This window comes from Fopius arisanus, unplaced genomic scaffold (assembly GCF_000806365.1).
Source record: "Fopius arisanus strain USDA-PBARC FA_bdor unplaced genomic scaffold, ASM80636v1 scaffold00005, whole genome shotgun sequence".
In the NCBI taxonomy this organism is placed as follows: domain Eukaryota; kingdom Metazoa; phylum Arthropoda; class Insecta; order Hymenoptera; family Braconidae; genus Fopius; species Fopius arisanus.
Genome location: NW_011887744.1, coordinates 1,802,908 through 1,821,825, shown reverse-complemented (window position 1 = coordinate 1,821,825; position 18,918 = coordinate 1,802,908). Strand labels below are relative to the sequence as shown.

At 40.2% G+C, this 18,918-nt stretch overlaps 1 protein-coding gene and 1 long non-coding RNA gene across 2 annotated transcripts in view; one reads left to right on the top strand and one right to left on the bottom strand.

Moving 5' to 3' along the window:
* Positions 1-1,425: 1,425 nt before the first annotated feature.
* Positions 1,426-18,918, bottom strand: part of LOC105273474 (uncharacterized) — an 18,290-nt gene continuing 797 nt past the window's right edge. Inside the window, exons 2-3 of the long non-coding RNA XR_892904.1 lie at positions 5,784-5,961; positions 1,426-1,900 (exon numbers count right to left, since the gene is read on the bottom strand). This is a non-coding gene — a long non-coding RNA (uncharacterized lncRNA). The remainder of the gene's footprint in view (positions 1,901-5,783; positions 5,962-18,918) is intronic.
* Positions 12,934-18,918, top strand: part of LOC105273475 (uncharacterized) — a 26,531-nt gene continuing 20,546 nt past the window's right edge. Inside the window, exon 1 of the mRNA XM_011315928.1 lies at positions 12,934-13,171. Within this exon, the coding sequence (XP_011314230.1) occupies positions 13,104-13,171 (68 nt within the window). The 5' untranslated portion in view covers positions 12,934-13,103. The remainder of the gene's footprint in view (positions 13,172-18,918) is intronic.

Here is an 18,918-nt window from a genome sequence, read left to right as displayed (position 1 = left end):
TGATATCACAAGGGCTGCAGGCAGTCCTGGATAAGGACCGAGAAACAAAGGGGCTGACTCTGATACGGATAAATGTAACGAGCCCATTACAGGGTTTGTTCTCCCTTTTTTTCTGGACTCAACAGCTTCAGTCTGGTGTTACTACACGAAATCATTCCCAGGATGAGGGCATAAAAGTCGAGTATTTTTTCAATGTACCAATCCTGACGAATAAAAAGTGACGAATAGAATAAAAAACATTGAGTTTGAAACACGAAGAGATTCTTTGAAAAAGACAATATAATAATAATTTCACCGTTTTGAGAGAAATATACAATTTCTTTCTTCTAGGCAGGAGAATAATTTCCTTGTTCTCGGATAAATGAGAAATATTATTAATTGGGGGAAAAAAAAATCTCCTCCTCTTTGTCTCATCCATCTGGCCAACTCATTTATTAATTCACGCAGTGACGGAAAACGAGTCACGGTAAAACGATTGGATTAAAGGATCCCCAGCAATTCCTCTTCATCCACTCGAACATTGAATTTCACTTCGGTATAATTAATTAAATCACCGACTAGAAGAATATGAGAGTTACGTTATGCCCATGTCTTTCCGGGAAATCTATTTTACGATGTGTTTCGCTCGTATGAGTGCATCAGAGGAGTCAAAGTATACATCAGTGTGTTTGTTACATAAGAAAACTTCTGAGGTATATGTCCATGTATCCACATCTCTGACTTACTGAAGATTCAAATGATCCGGTGATAAACCCACCGAGACGATGCATCAGCGAGGATTTTTTTTCTTTCATTAAAAATTTTTGTTGGTGCAGCAAAAAAAACAGTAAATAAAATATAAAAAATTGTTGGTACCTCGTGTGAAATAAAATCGGCGGGCTGGAGGGTTTTGTTGTCGTCGCGATATAAATTTTCTCGTGGAACATATTTCAAAGTTGGATGGAAAAATATGAGAGAATAACGCCTCGAATGCAATATCGAGAATACATGCATAAAAACGATATCGTACGATGGCTCGACCATGATCTGTTCTCAACCCCTCCTTCATATTCTTCATCGTAGATATCGTTCTTTGTGCAATGCCTCAATGGGATTACTCCTTATCATGATTGTCGCTTCGATTTCTCAGCATTGAAATATCCACGTGGAGCTGATACTCTGATAAAATTGGCCCATGGAAAATTCTAAATTTCCGTGTTTTCCGATTTAATGTACTTCACGCATCTGAAATCATCATCAATCAAGAAAAACACTGTCGACATTGTTAAGTACTGGTGATAACTCAGTCTGGTAACGCCTCCTCTGAGTCATACTTACGATATTATGACATTTTATATATCTAGAATTACATTTGATTGATAGGAAATTTCGATTTTTGTGGATTAGTAGCCGATAGTTTTATTTCATTTAAAAAATCTTTTGCCACTGTCATCTATTTTTGAAGTTGAGAATTTCCATTTGTAATAATGAAGGAATAATGAATAATATATTTGCAGTATATTATAATTTTTTTTTCGGCTCAATCTTCCTTGTGAGTATTTCCAAAATTCTTACTAGGTCATCTGCAAGTATGTGTTTTACTTCACAAAAAAAAAAACGATTGGAATAGATTTTTTTTTCCGATCTATTCTCTGGCACATGCGATGGTATCTGTAACTCCCGAGTCATGAAGCAATTTTTTCTCCCATTTATGAATTCCTCCAAAGAAATAACATAATCGTAAAAAAGCGTGTCAAGTGAACGGGTTAGGTTGGAGATGAGTTGATATGTCAGAAGAATAGCTGATTTCCACTCAAGTGCCTGAGAGTTGGTAACGATGTCTGCTTCAAGGCTGAAATCCCCTTTTTTTATGGTTACGCAACAGCACACCGAGCGTGCGGCGTTGCAGAGAACTTTTTGCCTGAAAATGAGAAGGGGTTTTATAGATGTCTTGCCTGGAAGAAGGTGGAGTTTTATAGATGTAGGAGGCCAGTGCACGTGGGATGTCCCGTCACATTTCATACAGCAGTTTCAAGTTTATAGCGCCACAGGCCCTTATTAGAAAGCTCAAAGACCCTCCTCACTCCTCAATTCGTTTCGTGAAACTAAATGATAATTTCGGAGGACCAGTACCAATTATTGGCATTTTTTCACTCCTGCTGGGTATTAAATTATGTTTCAATTATGTTTCAATTATGTTTTAATTATGTTTCAATTATGTTTCAATTATGTTCAATCTGGCTGACGCTATTGGCTGATGATGAATATTATATATGATTTTTCCAATTGATGAGTTCCAATTTCGGGTTTTTTTTTAAGGGATTACATTTTTTTAACAGTTTTTTCATCGTTTTTGAGAGCTTTGGCGCATGTCGATACCGAAAAATGCTTTTTCTCCCTTTTTTTCAGTCCAGAAGGTTTTATTGTTGCTTCCGTGGCGAATGTGTGGAATCAATTGTTGGTTGATTAAAGAATAGCATTTTAAAGAAATAAATCATTGATATGGTGTGTCATAAAATCGTGTGATCATGACCTATTTTGTTGGATGTAGTAATGCCATCATAAATCGGTCATGCGGCAGTTATGTAACGGTCATATGCCGCGTCACACTTCTCGCACATCCCTAGTTCAGTAGTTCATTCTACTCTTTAAATAAAATTGGGCACTGAAAATTTAAATATCAAAAAAAAAATTCCTTTTAAAGTCCAAATTGAAATATGAATAATATTGATAACGAATCCCTGAGAATCCTGAAAATCGTGAGTTTCCTGACTGATTGCAGTAATTAATACAAATAAAAACCATTCCCCATTTGATTCTCTCTTCCCAGTCAATTTTGAGGATTGAAATCTTAAAAATATTATAATATTGATTGCAAGTCCCTGAAAATCCTGGTAATGGTGAGTAGCTTGGCTGAGTGCATCAATAAATGACGTTAAATGTAGAACGAGGGAAGCCCGCGACCCACATCGTAGTATCGCCAGTTGGAATGTAGGCCAGGCACACTCGTACACAATTCTAGTGTATATACCACATGGATGCACGCAGAAGCACATAAAATGTACCAAACAACACGCGGGACAAGCAAGAGCGAGCATTAAATAGGTTCTCGGCTTGACTCTGTCAGAGACAAAGAGAGGCACCAGAGAAAAAAAAAAAAAGAAATTGACAAAGTCCCATTGTTAACTGTACCATATATCTTTTTTTTTTCTCTCTGAAACAGAAATGACATGCACGGCTACGTTATACGTGAGAGTGCTAGTCGCCTGAGTGTTCAAAGGTTACGAGTGTCTCACTCCTTGTTATATTTATAGTTGGACGTGTGTGAGACATGGTTGGGTGTTGCCTTGGAGACGCTTCTTCACGGGTAATCACACGAGTACAGCCAATTGTCCTAAAAAGAAAGAGGTCAAAGTGTTTCAACAATAATACCGAAAAGCCACGGACTCTATTTCGGCTTCGTTATGCATTCCCAAGTGTCGCGTAAAAATAATTTTCATACCATCATTGGTCACTTGCTGGAGGTAAACTCGAGTATCAACCAGCACCTGACATTTTCCCACCTAAATCGAAATAAATTAAATGAAATTACTTGGATCGTAGGCAACGTGGTCAAATCGTAGAGATTGTCTATTTTTGGACTATTTTATGTTGCCAGGTGGAAAAATTCTAGGCGTCAAATTTTTTATTATTCTGAAGATGAAAAATCTCAGGGAGATTTCATTATTAACTAATTAATTACTCAGGAACTTTATATATTTACAGAAATATTTATTGGTCACCCGACGGACAACAGGATATATTTCCGTAAAAAAAATTCCGTGTCTTATCTAATTATTTGCATATAAGGGATGCTGGGGTAAAATGAACACCAATGAAAAATGATTTCATTCATCGAAAGGGCTGAACGGCGAATGTTTTTTAAACAAAATTTATTACGTCGTTAAACAATGAAAGAATAATTATTTTTGTAAGGAATTAATTTTCAGAAGACGTCTATCATTTCAGACAGTCGCTCTGTCATCCAAGAAAGACATTCGACAATATTCATTACTCCTACATGAATTTAAATAAAAACCTGTCGATGTTACCCTACACCCCTCTATATTTTTTATTCAGGGGGTGGATTTCTGGGATAGCTGCTCCTAACAGAACCATCTCATGGATTATTTTTTTCTTTTCGTAAAGGAGCAATTTATTTGGAAACTATTTGTACACCTTATTCGGCGTAACAAGTTCCACGACGTACGTGATCGACCATGGAGAAATGTCTAACGGTTTTCTCAAAACCGCCCACCAACTTGCGACAGAGTTGTTTTGTAACTGAAGAATAATTGGGTGGGGGGCTGCATGCAGTACAGAATAGGGGAGGGCCTAGTTGCTGCACACTAGGTTATCGCTTTCCACACATCGGCACGTTCAATTGCATTCTCGAGATGTCTAAGAGCCCTAGTGCATCCATTAGAAAGCTTGGAAATCAATTTTAATAAATTACCGTTTTAATTTAACGAGCCATCTACAGAGTTACAATGTTGAATAACAAGTTTTACGCTGGAATAAAAATTATACAATCATCAGTAGACCGGAGTGTTCATTTCCATTTGATCATTTTCGTCAATAATTTTACTTCTTTGACAGGTGATTATAGGCTTCAAAGTAGCTTTTACTGCTGCGTACGGTGTATATTTTAAATTATGACATTTCTCATCATCATATTTATCAATTAATTTTTTTTTTACGAGAAATTCATGGATATACTAGTTGTTGAGATCTCCACAAACGTTTTGTTTTTTCACTTGGATTACCTGATTTTATTCGAATTGTTCATAATAATGGAGAAGATTGCCAGTGATTTGTCGTGTATCAATAAATAAATAATATTAATAAAAGATATTATGACTGTAAAATGTTTAAATGAACGAGCGACTGTGATGATAAACTCAAAATTCAAAGAAATATTACAACACCTTGAATAAATAATTGATAAATTAATATTGAATATTCAGTGTCTGCATTGAGGTCGAATAGAAGAGATTCAAACCGTGTTTTCACGGCACACTGAAGTATATTTTAAAATACTTGAATCGTATCCAAAAGTTGCCAGGTGGTATGGAAAAGCTGAGGAGAAAAGGGCAGGCATTTGAGTTTGCACCGCAAGACCGTACGGTGATATGCATATGGTGTATGCACATCACATGCATATATTTAAATTCGTCTGCCTTATGCATACACATTAGATCACAACCCACCGAAGTAATGCCATACACATGCAAATAATTCAGGTACACATACACTGAAAACTAACTGCAATGCCAAACAGTGAAGCTGAAAATACAAAAGATAAAGATTCCTGACACGAATTTTCAAGCAATAGGAGTGACACGTGAAGTAAATCCCAGAGAAGAAGTAAATGGAGAAGGATGATAAATAACTGGTGATAGGGACAGAAGGGAGAATGAGGTACAAATTTAATACGTTCCAATTTAACGTTCTCATCATCCTCTATTGAGACATTGAAGATTCGTGAGTAAAGGGGGTCCACCATCATTCGTTTCATACATACACTTCCTGCCTTGTATACATCATTATGCATACAAGCAACCCCGTGACACAAACGCATGATTAACAGCCCACGTACACCAAGTGCTCTCCCGGGCTATTTATCGTGCGTGTTACCCATGAGTTCTAGATGACAAGAAATATATATTCTGCTCTACGCATCACCAACCCACCAGATCTATTCTTTTGGGGATTGTTCAATATCTCGGTTAATCGAAAAATAATAATACGAAAAAAATATTGACCTTATGCCTGTCATTTCATCTCTCTTCCCAGGATGAATATTTTTATGGACGAAAATGATGAAAAGTGTGGGATGTCATTCTCATGGGGGTGTTCTGGGTGATGTGCACGTCGTTTTATTTAAATTGGTGTAGGCAATTAATTCTGGTGAATACACTTCTCGAATCGCAGAACGATTATCTGAAATGATACGCGCTTTGTTGAAAATCATTCAATTATTGTCAGATTCAATGGCAAATGGAGGCTTTCGACGAGAATCATTTTTTTAATTGGGTAACGGGGTGATAAATTTCGTATGAAAAATGGGGTTGAAGCGCAGGCGATTAGAATTTTAATTACATATGTACATTATTACTAGCGATTCGTTGATTATCTCATTTTTATTTCGAATGGTTTATGGTGTGTGAAAAAAATTGTTTGAGTGTCCGATGATTTTTCAGAAAATTCAACTTAAACTGGAAAAATTCGCACGTGTATCCGCCGAATTAAAACAAAATCGATAAGACGAAGGTAAAACTCGAGGGGGATGGTACACACATGTATCAAAACGTGTGGATAACAAGCTATTAATTTTCGTGGATGTTACCGGATATAGATGATACCGATACACCGAGTAGCGATGTGACCCCTCGGGTATCCCTATCCCATTTAATCCCTTCAATTTATGGATCACTGCGTCAGGCCGTTGACAATACATCCAAAATATCTCAATACCTACAACGCAATTTCTACATCAATTACATCAGTTGTATATATATTTTCATGGATTAATTGTCCAAATTCTCAAATTTTTAGGTACCTCCGTAGTATGTTCCATTGACATGTGACATGTGATATAATTGCTCTCGTTACAACATCATTACCAAAATTGGAATTATCTAATCAGTAGTATAATTTCAATTTTTTTAATGCACATCTCAATTTTAGAAGGCTGTCGCTTGAAATTTAGTAATCAATGCACAAAATAAATAAAACAATAATGTATGTAAATATGTAAATATTCAAAGTTAATACACTGTACAAAATAATAATAATTCGTCAATGCACCGGGAGGTGTATGCAGGAGCATACGTAAGGCTTTGATATTTTAATATTTCACATAAATAATTATCCCGGAAGTGCGTTAGGAGAAAATTTGATGGATTGAATTGGGGTGGTTGCCCCATCAAGGAACCTGAGGAAATACATCCAATTATTTTTTTGACAAATCACCAGGACAAGCTGACCTCCCCATTGAAAATAAATCCTGCTCACGTATATCTCATCCTCAATTCTGCACACTTGTCCCTCGGCATATCCAGCAATGAAAAGTACAGTGAAGGGACGAAGAATGGGAGAAGGTAAAGGAAGAGGGATAGAGCCGAGGCAAATCGGTTACAAAATGTACCGGCAACACGCGCAACCGTTTCAGGTCCCTTTGTTATAAACCGAGTGAGAGACATGGGAATGTGTCCATGAGTAGGTGAGAAAGAGCCTTGGAAACAACGGGGACCTACGTTATAAACACTCAGACATTATTTCCCATCGACTTTTTCTCTATTCATCTCGAAGGGACGAGAGAAAAAGGTAACTAAAAAATTATGGGGAGGGAGTGTTTATCGCCGGGTGAAGAAAGACTCGAATAAACACGTGGTTGCTCTGATGAAAGGGAGGTTGACGTCATGGAGGGACGAGCAACGGTTCCATGTTCTCAGGGACATTGAGGAAAGAGACACTTTGGTGAGAGCATGGCCCAGCCATTCAAAGATTTTTCACAATTTCATTTTGTTGACGGTTTTTTAAAATTAATCTCTGAGAATTTTCTACATCAATCGGCGTAGATTGATAAGTCGCTTACGTAAGATGCGAACGGTGGGATCAAGGCGAACCGGTGTTGGCACTCTACTGGCACACATGTCGGTGGAGGTGGTATGCCAGAAAAACCTGAGGGGAATTAGGGAGAATCTGCGAGCCTGCCAAACTGCCTCTACCGGAAATCCCTGGTTCCCGCCTATTCTTTAACCTTCGTCGTGACTTAGCCATATTGCCACAGCTTTTTCAGCTATTGAGTTATTTTGGTGCTCCACAATTGCTCAATTCAGCTTGACAAACTCCATTTTTTGGTGTTTATTACCCTCTCGTAATTACCCCGCAATTGATTGACATCAATTTCATTGATGTGAATGAGCCATCGATTTTTTTTTGTATAGCAATTTTGTAAAATTGAAAAAATGGAAAATATTATAGGGTTTCTTCGGGTTACCGGAAGTACCTCGTTGTCAGCGCCAAGAAGTAAAAAGTCTGAATAAAAATTGGTATCACGTTGATTGGAGTTGTCTGGGCTAGGTCCATCAGTTTGTGTAAACAGGCCTGAGTGTTGATGTAGAGGTTCGCAAGGGGTTGAAAGGGAAATTGGACCCAGAGGCTGTGGGGTAGAAGGAAGATTCGTTGGAATGGAAGAGACGGAAATGGGACGAAATGCTGGTTATCCGGGCTAAAATTAAACGGCAACCCAGAGTCCATTAGTTTGAGATGCTCCATCTTAATTGATGTAACAACGTAATTAACATTGAAATTCACCCATTGCCGTGATATTAGCAATTTACGATTGACCATCTACTTGCACTGACCTTCGCACAGTACGAGGAAGAAAGATAAATATATTTACGAGCCGATCTCTTGGATTCTCCATTCATGTATGAGATGAGCATATTCGATGAGAAAAAAAATTGCAAGAAGGGGACAGAGGGGTGTCGTGTCTTGCAATTGCGGAAACGGTCACTCGGAGATATTCCAAGGCCAACAAGAGAGGGGATTCGCACGTGATAGCCCAGGAAACAGAGAAGCAAAAAAAAAATGAGAGAGGAGAAAGAAATAAAAGATCGGGAAAAAAAAACCACAGTTAAAAGAGGTTGGAGGGGAACTCAATGAAAACCCGATGCGTATAACCAGTTTGGCCATGTCTGTAAAGGGGTGTCTCTTCCTGAACTTCTATACATCCCATTCCCAGTTTGTCCACCAAGAGAGGAAGGAATTGTACCAATACCCACATAATTCACAATTCATTACCAACATATGACGAAAAATTGATTAATTTTCCCCTCGCAGAGCATAAATTCCGATAAGACCTCGAAGCATCGTAAATTCTGAAGGAAAAAAAAATTGAAATTAAATACAAAAAAAAAAAAATTCCCGACCTGGTTTCACGCTGAGAAGAATCTGATTGTCAAAGTCATTATGAATCAGAGAGAAATAAACACTGAGTGATCGAGGCTGGGGATAAATAGAAAGACAAGTAAGAACCGAGAGCCCGACGCAATCTCGCAATATTGTTGCAAAATCCCCGACAAAATGATAAAAAAAAAAGAACCGAATGATCAATACTAATGATATTATGAGCAATGATGGCCGATTGATTCCGCACCGTTGCATCCCACGTGGTGGGGGTCGTCCTTGGTTTGTCCTTGAAGGATTCTCATGCGTAAAAAGGGGCCCTAAACCCCTGATAGGGCGTGGTCTACGCACCCCCGCAGGCTCGCAATTTTATCGGCCATTTTGAGCCCTCGGTTTGAGGGAAAAGGTGGGACGGGCAGATGAAACTTTTCCGAAGGGGGTTCCCAGCATATCCCCAAAATCTCTCTCCCTTCGCATTTGAATTTGTATCTAAAGTAGGCAGGTAGCAGAGGAGGGACGAATTCCTATGGCTCGACAAAACCCGCCTCGTAGAACTCGTTCTCAATTTTTTTTTTCCGACGCTTCCCCACAACCAACTTGTTTTATTGCAAGAACAAAATGTCATGCTAAATAATCCAGTGGGATTGGCACCCGAGTGGCATTATTCCTGCTAACCAAGTAGATACGAATGAGTTGAATACATTTTTCTCGGAGGCTATATCATCGCCGTGTCTCTGATAATACTCTAGCACCAGATAACTGCAGACAACGCATCTTCCTGTAGAATAATAACCGGAGAAACCTTGAGGAATGACCATTTCATAATCGACAAGTATTCGCAACGGGTAATTTCCAATTACAACATTATCATAAAACTATTTAATAGCCTGGGCGCGCTATACTCATCCCCACCAACTTTACACCGATGTTTAAAAAAAAAAAAATGAAAAATATATTTATATTTTATACGAGTCGGCAAGTTTTCCTGATTCATCGCTGCATTATCAGTGCGGTGAGAATAGATTTTTCGCGAATGCAGCATTGCGCATAATTGTCGGAGCTCTTTCTTCATGGAAGAATTGATGGAATAGAGAGAGATTTGCTGGTTGTGCACGGGTTTCTTTTTTCCGTCCCAAGGCTAACCCATTCTAACAACATACTTTGTACCCTAACGCACTCCTGGTTCCCCTTTCCCATCATTTTTTTTTTCTCCCCACCTCCTTCCTATTCCACGACGTTTCGTTTCTTTTCAACGTTTTGGCATGACCCAAGTCGTTCTCTCATTCTCCAGCGTCTCAACTCCCAGGCGTTTTTATATTTTTCTCTTAGGCTGGAGGAGAGAGACGGAGAAGTGAAAAAAAATCCAGTCGCCCTTCCACACTCTTGCTGTTTCTTCTTTTGAGGTCTTTTTTTACCTGGAAACCGGGTGTGTGGAATATGCCCCGGACCCGCTTAGCAGTGATGTCATCCGCAGGGCGTTTTCACAGGCAGTAGTGTAATACAACGGGTGATGCCACCGTCGGTTAAACGTATTCTTTTCAATTGAATTCAAACAGCCATTCGCACACAAAAATAGCACACTGAGAGACAACGGGTGTGCATCGCGCCAACGAATTGTCCGCTGTAATCGTGAATTTTAATCATTTATTTTAGCCCGTTATACCGTACGACGCGGGGTAACGTGACTTCTTCATTTCATCACTCTTAATTTCATCTAATTGGGTTAAATAGACGGGGGAGAGTAGCCACATTGTCGAGTTGAAATAAAAAGAGAATATGGATTGAATCAAGCCCACGTGACCGTGCGAGCGTAAATCGTGTCTCATTGGGCCTCTCTCGGGGCGAAACGAGTAATTTCCTCATTTCACGGACGGAAAGCGTAAGCGGCGCCGTTTTAATTTCACTCTGGCTGCTGTCTCAAATAAATATTCACGTCCAGATAAATCGATTGATCAGTTGAAATTTCAGTTGAAATTTCAGTTGAAATTACCCGTTAATTTGACGGTACGCTCATAATGACTTCCTCCTATTCAATCATTTGCCACCATCCACCGATTAAATTCTCAGGAAGATGTGTGCGCGTGCCTCGAGCTCCCAAGATATCGGCGAAACAATGGCAGATTTTAATCTCCATGGGGGGGGCTATTTTTCTCGGGACAAATAATCGCGTAACACATATACGCAGTGACGAAGGACAGGAAGTGTGTTCACCGCACGAACGTGCATGGCCTTCCTGGCGCGGCGAATTATTGTCCAGTGTGGAATGAAAACTAAAAAAATTCCCGAGGTGAAACGATGGAGTTGAAAAAAAAAAAAAAAATTAACATGGAGCGGATAAAACCGGGGAAATCGTTGGAATGTGTTTGAAAACTCCATTAGCAATTCGTAATGTGCGACCGCGTGGCAAAGATGGCCGCCGGGTTGCCTCGGCTGTGAGAGAAAATGGCGGGGTTTATCTCTCTCACTCGCGCGTATGTATATTAAGCTTTTATATCACCACTCGGTTCGTGTGGAATCCACCTGCACCTTCTCAAATACCGATCCACGTTGCTAGATTATCTCTAGCACTAATTCTCCATGATTACGAAAGAAAAATAGGGCGCAATTGTGTCGACATAAACTAGTGGAGGGAAAAATTAAGCTCGGGTAATTAAGTAAAAAGAGGGTAATGCATAAAGAGAAAAATTGAGGAGAAACGGGCAATTATTTATAGTAGGTAAAGTATATAACGTGCAGACGAGAAAGGCAAAGTTGTTTGAGCGTTTAGAAACAGCTTGGGGTTTGGATATCTGTCGATTACGAAAGTAAGTGGATTTAGAAAGTATAAGTGGGACAGGGAGATTTTGTAGAATGGGAGAAGGACAGGTAATGGAAGGTGAACGGTGTTGTAGTTGGATTTCTTGTACCACTTTTGCCTGGCGGGAAGTGAAATAGCTAAACTATTCCTTTGACTATTTAACTGATGTGAGGGGCTAGCTCCAGCATTTTAGTTTCAAGTGATTATTTCCAGCAAACCATAATGAAACAAGCGATCCAGGGGATTAACAGGAAAACAGACAATTGCCAAAGGTTGAGCGCCACGAGGCGAGCCACCGCAGGGCGTGTGACTCAGAAATAGAACAAATGGTTTAATGGACCTCCACGTGTTTAAATCTTTAAAAATAAAATCCGATGGCACATCGGACTCGCTGCAGTGTTTCCTCTGAACCCAGAGCCTCAATGTGTTACACAGCAAGGGGAACATAGTTTTCACTGCTGAGTCCGTGTATGAATGCAAGTGTACACGAAAAAATACAGTAAATCGTGGTATATCGTATCTTATTCAGAGTATTCACTGTTTGTACCTCGGTAGTGGATGAGATGATAGGTCCCAGAGTCGATAGGAGAGAGAAAAAGACTGACTGATAAGTCATAGCCAAGCCAGTTTCTCACCCCCAGTGACCCAGCGACTGATTAAGATTCCTCCATTCCTCTGGCAATTATATTTTCCGATAAAGTTTAATTATTGTTTTTCATTTAACGATTTTTTTTTAGAGAGAGAGAGAGAGAGAGAGAGAGAGTTCTAGTGTTGAGAGGGAACGGGGTATTCCCAGCAGCTGCCGACGCGTAACTAAACCAACTGGTTCAAAACGTTAGATCACACACTGCCCCAGCTAGAGCCAGCTCTACCCACGGATTGGTCACGTGATTTTGCTCGTTGCGTCACAAGTTACCCCACACCATTCCACGGGGGCTTCCAACTTGGAGAGCGCGCGCGCGCCACCATTCCTCTCCCTCTCCTTCACCCTCATCCAATCTCTCTCCTCTCCTCTCCTCTCTCGACCACCGCCATCTTTAACCATTCCGACTGGACACCGACCATTTTTCCTCCCCCCCCTTTTCTCTCTTTGCCCACCTCCCACCACCCCTCGCACTCACTCGCTGTCTCTCTCTCTGTTCCCGTACCCATTCCCCTCTTTTCTTCGTATTTTATTCTCGCGTGTTCTCGTTTCGGTGAATTTCAGATTCCTTCTTTTTTCACGGAGGCGTTTTTTCCCCTGTTGCCACGCAGTACTACCGCAGCTATACCGTCCCATTCTCAATCACTCGGATTTTTATGATTTTTCCGGGGTTTTATCAGGCTCAATGGGCGATCGTGACGAATAATGAGGACGCGATTGTGAGGGGCGATGGGAGAAGGGAAACGCAGATGGTCTCGAGTCCCAGATTATAACGATGGAATTCACGTACACTTGAGGTGAGGAGACATTTATATGCACATTGAGAATTATAAAAATGAATGACGAGGGTAAATTGAAAGATGAAAGGGGCAAATACAAGAGAACAATTCGGGTGCCAAGGTGAAAAAATTGAGAAGAGAAGATGAGAAAAGAATGAGATTGAAAGGAGCGCGTATTCCCGAGGCAGGTAATGTACGTACTATTTGTTTCTTTACAAAGCAGCGATGTGGGCCCCGTTGAAAGGACGTGAGGCACAGCTGGCTATTGAAATCCGGTGACCCAGTTGATACCTCAATATGGTGAACGCTGGTGTGCAATGCGGAAGTGCCCGTTTTTCTTGATTTCTGATTGACTTTATTATCACGAAATTACCACGGTACTGTTAATCACACTCGGGACATAAGAATTCCAACGAAAAAACTCCGATGAAAAAAAAAAAGTTAAAAAACAAATTACGTTAAACGCACCAGATTCTTACAGAATCACTTGGTAAAATCACGTTATTGCCGTTGGACAATTGAGTTTCTCCGATATGGTGGCAAAACCGGGTTAATTCGAACAAAGGAATTGAAGATATAATAAATGATTCACGGGCTCGAGGATAGAGTCCCCGGAGGGTAACACACAACCGACTCGGATGGCGTGCTGCAGCGAACGAGAATGTCTAGTCTGAGAATCTGCCGCGGCACTCTAGGTCGCCCCCACTTAATCTACTGCAGCGTTGGCACGTCTGCGCACATCTGCACACGATGGGATTGGCGGATTGGAGGGACGCGCGAGCTGCCGATTGGATCACGTGATGACAAAGCTCTTGGCCCGGGGTGGAGGAAGGGGAAGGAGAAGGGATAGTGAGTGTTGAGTCGTTGCCGAGAGGAGAGTAATGCGAGGTGAGGAAATAGCGGAGGGATTTTTGTATGTACTCTGGTAGGGACTTTGGTAGAGACTTTTGTAGAAGGGGAAATAGAGCGCGCGCGACGTTTTTATAAAACGGCGAAACGTCGTACCACGGGCGACGGTCGAACAGGAACTGGCTGTGCAGCGTGCGGTAACGCGTTACTTATGCCAGCGCTGAGCCATCGGTGTGGGAAACGAGGGCTCAAACAATGATGTGGCCCTCTTCTCTTTCCCTTCCTCTTCGATTATTTATTTTATTTTTTTTTTTTTCCTCAAATTTCGTGGAGAGAGGGAAGGATACTTGCACCGGGGGGCGGGATTCCATGGTAGAGGGGTGAAAAGGGGCTTTGGACACGTGGGAGGTTTTCTGGACGCACGCGCGATCAACGGCCAAACGACGAGTACTTCTTACCCCTCGGGTATTGAGAATTTTTTTTTCCCCTTTTGAGTCCTTTTTCTTGGACTCCCCCTCTTGGCTTTTCACCAATTTCCGCGGGCACGGCCCCTTTGAACCCTCGGGAATTCGCTAGGTCTTATTGTATGGCCTTCTGAATCTTTCCGGCAGACTGCATATATGGGTATTTTGGGAGTCAACTCGCCGGGGTGAGACCTTCGACCTATTTTACTATCGATCCGGTGGGCTTGAGGCGTTAGAAACATTTCAAATGTGGGGGAAAAGTGGAACGCAAGGGGGTGGAGGGGGTTCTGTCGGTTCTGGGGGAATTTCTCGGGTTCAAGACGGGTTCAGAGATTTTTAGGGCTTTGGGCGAGATTCATTGCGCGTGGAATTATTCATTTTTTTTTTCTCTTTGAGGAGAGTCGCCTCGAAAAATGAAAGCTGTCATTTTGTGGATATGTGACGATAATGTGGGGGGTAGACTTGAATATTGATGGTTTTAACAAACAACGTTTTACGTTCTCATGGGGGAGCAATCCATAATGAAATGTTTAGAGTACATTTTCAGAGTTCTAGGACATTTACGCAATTTTTTTTCAACTGAAATATTAAATTGGAATTTTCTGCGAACAGAGCCGAATATCGATAACTTCCCCGTACCAATCATTTTTTTTTCATCAAATATTTTTTTTCATTACAACAAAATTCCTACAAGTGCTTTCACTTAAATCGCGAAACACCTCGCTTACTCAAAAATTGTAATTAAACCGTAGTGTTCCTAAAATAAAAGGACTCTTCCCCGGGACAAATTTTTTTCCCTCTGGCTTGCCGCTGAAACCTCAGATTTAATCTACCCCCGACTCCGCGAAAGACAATCTTTCCAAATATACCCACTATTAATTCCACCGACGATCGTCAAGTCGTGTCTTTTAATAGTTCCCTGATGAAATGCTGTTCTATTTGCGTTATCACCTCCCGCGCCCTCGAATTTCCCAACAATTAATTACCGAAAGTTCTTACCGTGATTGAAATGCGAGAGTGATTATTTGTAAAAATTCGGCACGCGATGGATTGAAATGAAGACCGAATTGAAAGGGACGAAGGGAGAACCATTGGCGTAATATCCCTCGGTACTATTTTTCCATTCGGGATGGCGATGATACCCGTGAGGAGGGGGAATTCATAAGGGGTAGAGAGGGAAAATATAAGTAGGTCGCTTGGAGACCCGCACGTGTCGTCCTTGACTCACATAGTGATGTGCGCAAGCGCTCGGTTGCTCTACGGTTGCCGCATTGCCGTTCACTAGGGCTCTTCTTTGTTCTCCCCATCCTACGAGAATTACAGACTCTTTGTGTGGGTTTACCGTACTCACAACACAATGAACAGATAATCAACACGTACCAATCGTTCATTACTTCTTTCGATCATTATTTTTCGTAGATATCAATTTTTCTGACAGTTTATTAACAAAAATTGTCAACACTTATCCCCCCATGGAGAGAAACATTGTATAAAAATTACGTGCTTGTTCCGCAATCCACCAGTCAAAACTGAACTTTCAGGAAAAAGCATGTAACTGTTCTGTAATTTTCACGAAATATAGTTTTGACTCTCAGATTACTCAACAGGCACGTAATCTTTTAATTAATTTTTATCGCATGTTATGAGAATCACAGAATGAATAGATAATTGATATATATCGTCCATCGTTCAGTGGTTCTTTCGGTAATTATGTTGGAGATTTCTATTTTTTCAAGTTTGTTAAGAAAAATTGTGAGGAATTGTTTAAATAGCTTCAGTATAGCTTGCACAATAAACTGATAATAATATAGTTCTATCATGAAGTAGATTGATGTCGACAGCGCGGTCCAAGTAGTAACCCACATAGATTACGGAGCATTAGGCTTGGATTCTAAACTTATCAAGTTCATTTTTATAATTGTGAGGGTAAAAATTAAGGTAATTATGAAGTAGGCCCAATCACTGGCCTAGGGGTATGATTACTACTAGGTAATAAAAGAAATGATAATAGCAGGATCGGGGCCTCATGTCATATAGCACTAGGTGAAACCCAGAATGTGATGTTTTATGGTTTAAAAATCAATCAATTCTTTCCAAGATGAGTTTTAGGTTGAAAAATAGTGCGAATCTATTCACTGTACGGTGAATTTTCGATGGAAAATTGGAAATTTATTTTTTTCTCGGTTATAAATGTCGTTTGCAATTATTCTATGAAGCAATAGGGTGCATGCGGGTATATAATCTGTGTGAGCCAATGGGGCCCACAAGTATTACGAGAGGCTGGCGCTCCCCTCTCCTCTTTTTCATCTCAGCAAAAGAGGTTATCGTGAAATAAAAAAACTTCACTTACATGCATACTTCCGCTAACAACACACTCAAATACCCATGACTAGGCACGCACACGTGTGATGTAATGTTGGTGGAGCGGTTGAGAGAATTTATGTCACGGGAAAAACCAGCGGAAAATTCATTATTGAGAAATGTATTTTTTTCTCTTCTGTTCGTGTGGATTTTCTCGAGATGTGGTGGGATGATGGATTCTTTGGTAAATTAAAGTGGGGGAGAGGTGGGAGGGTTGGGGTGGAAATGAGGGGGGCTTTGGGTGGTCAGCTTATACTGAGTATTGATCGTGACGGTTTCCGTTGATGAGAAGCTACCCGTGCTCAATTGGGTATTTTTCGGGCTTGATTTTTAATTAAATGTTTACCTGAGATGGTGAATGATCAATGCAACCGCGATCTTGCGGTTGAAGGAATGGAAATTCATTCTGTTAACTGTTTATACTCTAGACCGTAAATAAAGACACCACGAGCACTCTGCAGAATGCTATTCGTTCAAAAGAACAATTGAGATCAAGTCCGATTTAATGGCTTTGAATAGGAAATAGAAACGATGAAACGTGGAAAATTATTCTACTTATCTGAACCGAGGAAGACGGGGAAGTTAGAATTTTTTAATGTTCGGGAATAATTTAAGGTGAAAACCAAGTGCAAAGTGCGAAATAAAATCTCTTAATGTTCTGATAAATTGAGGAACGATTGTAAGACTCGGTGTGATAATATTTAAAAATAGGAATCTGGGATATTGTAACATGGGTGACTCATCCCCATAATTTTTTTTTCACAAAAACTTGGAATAGAATGGATGGATATGGCAAAGGCTCACGCAAGAGTCGTTCTTCATAAAATATCCAAGTGAATTCCGTTTTTCCACACCCGATTGGGTTTGAGAAAAAAATGAATTCCGGATTCGGTGAAGGGGGATGAGATGGACGGACGCATTCTCGTTTCGAGAACGCCCGGTTGTTATCACCAAACACCCGAGATAACGGTACTCCACGTGTTTCAAACCAGACACATGAATTCGGATTGTATCGATTTTCTCCTATTACTGCCCCTCCCGCAAACTATTCAGCCGCGATGTTTGCGTTATCTGGCAAAGCTTAATAAATCTTATCGATCATACTGAGGTCATGACTAGTGACTGAATTTTCATAATTCAACAAAAGTGAATAGCAACACAGGTGAATTCACAGCCCATGAAACTATTTACTCTGGGATACGAAGTTTATGGAATTGTTGGTAAAATTTCAAGCGTATTACTAATTTATACAATTTTTCTACTCTTCTCTCACCTCCATTGGCAGTTGATTATGGAGAAAAATTTTTAAATTAGTTGATGAGTCTTAATTCTTTCCACACAACGTTTAAAATAATTATTGTGAAATCGTAACCAATTTTTAAGCATTCAACCTTTTTCGTACTACCAATGTCTCCCTAAAAAAATGTATTTGAAAGTTTGTGGAATTTAGTGAAGAAATTTAATGAATAGAATTCTCTTGCCATCGGAATGCGCAGTGGTCTGCAACAGAATATTAACAACAGTGGATATGTACCATAAACAAAGAAACTGATAAATAATTCATTATAACTGCCGAACGGTATGTTTTTCGTGATTAATTAGCTCTGAAGGGCGGAAATTCACAATCTTTGAGGTTTCATTTCCTTCGAGGAAAGTCGCACATTATACCGACCCAAAGATAAAACCAATTTTTATTTACAATATCAACAATTCCAGCGTATTTCCTGGAAGGGATTCTAATCAAAAATCGTCCATGCCAGTTGTATAAATTCGGGGAATACTCAGGCTCTCAAGGTGTCTGTTTTCCTTTGTTTGTTCTTATTTTTCGTCTTTTATTTCTCCATCTCCCCCTCGTCATTGTGTTCCCCATAGCTATTGTTTAGTGGATGAATTTCTGAGTGGTGAATCGAGGGACAAGATTCGATGTAAGAGGGTGAAACGCATCGTTACAAACGGTCGCGGAACACAAAACCACTTGGAGTATTATACGACGTTGTAATTCGATACAAGAACCCCCTTTTCTCGTCTTGTATTAGCGCCGCGTGATTGCTTCAATAGCCCAAGGCATGAGATAAGAGTCTGGTGTTTTAT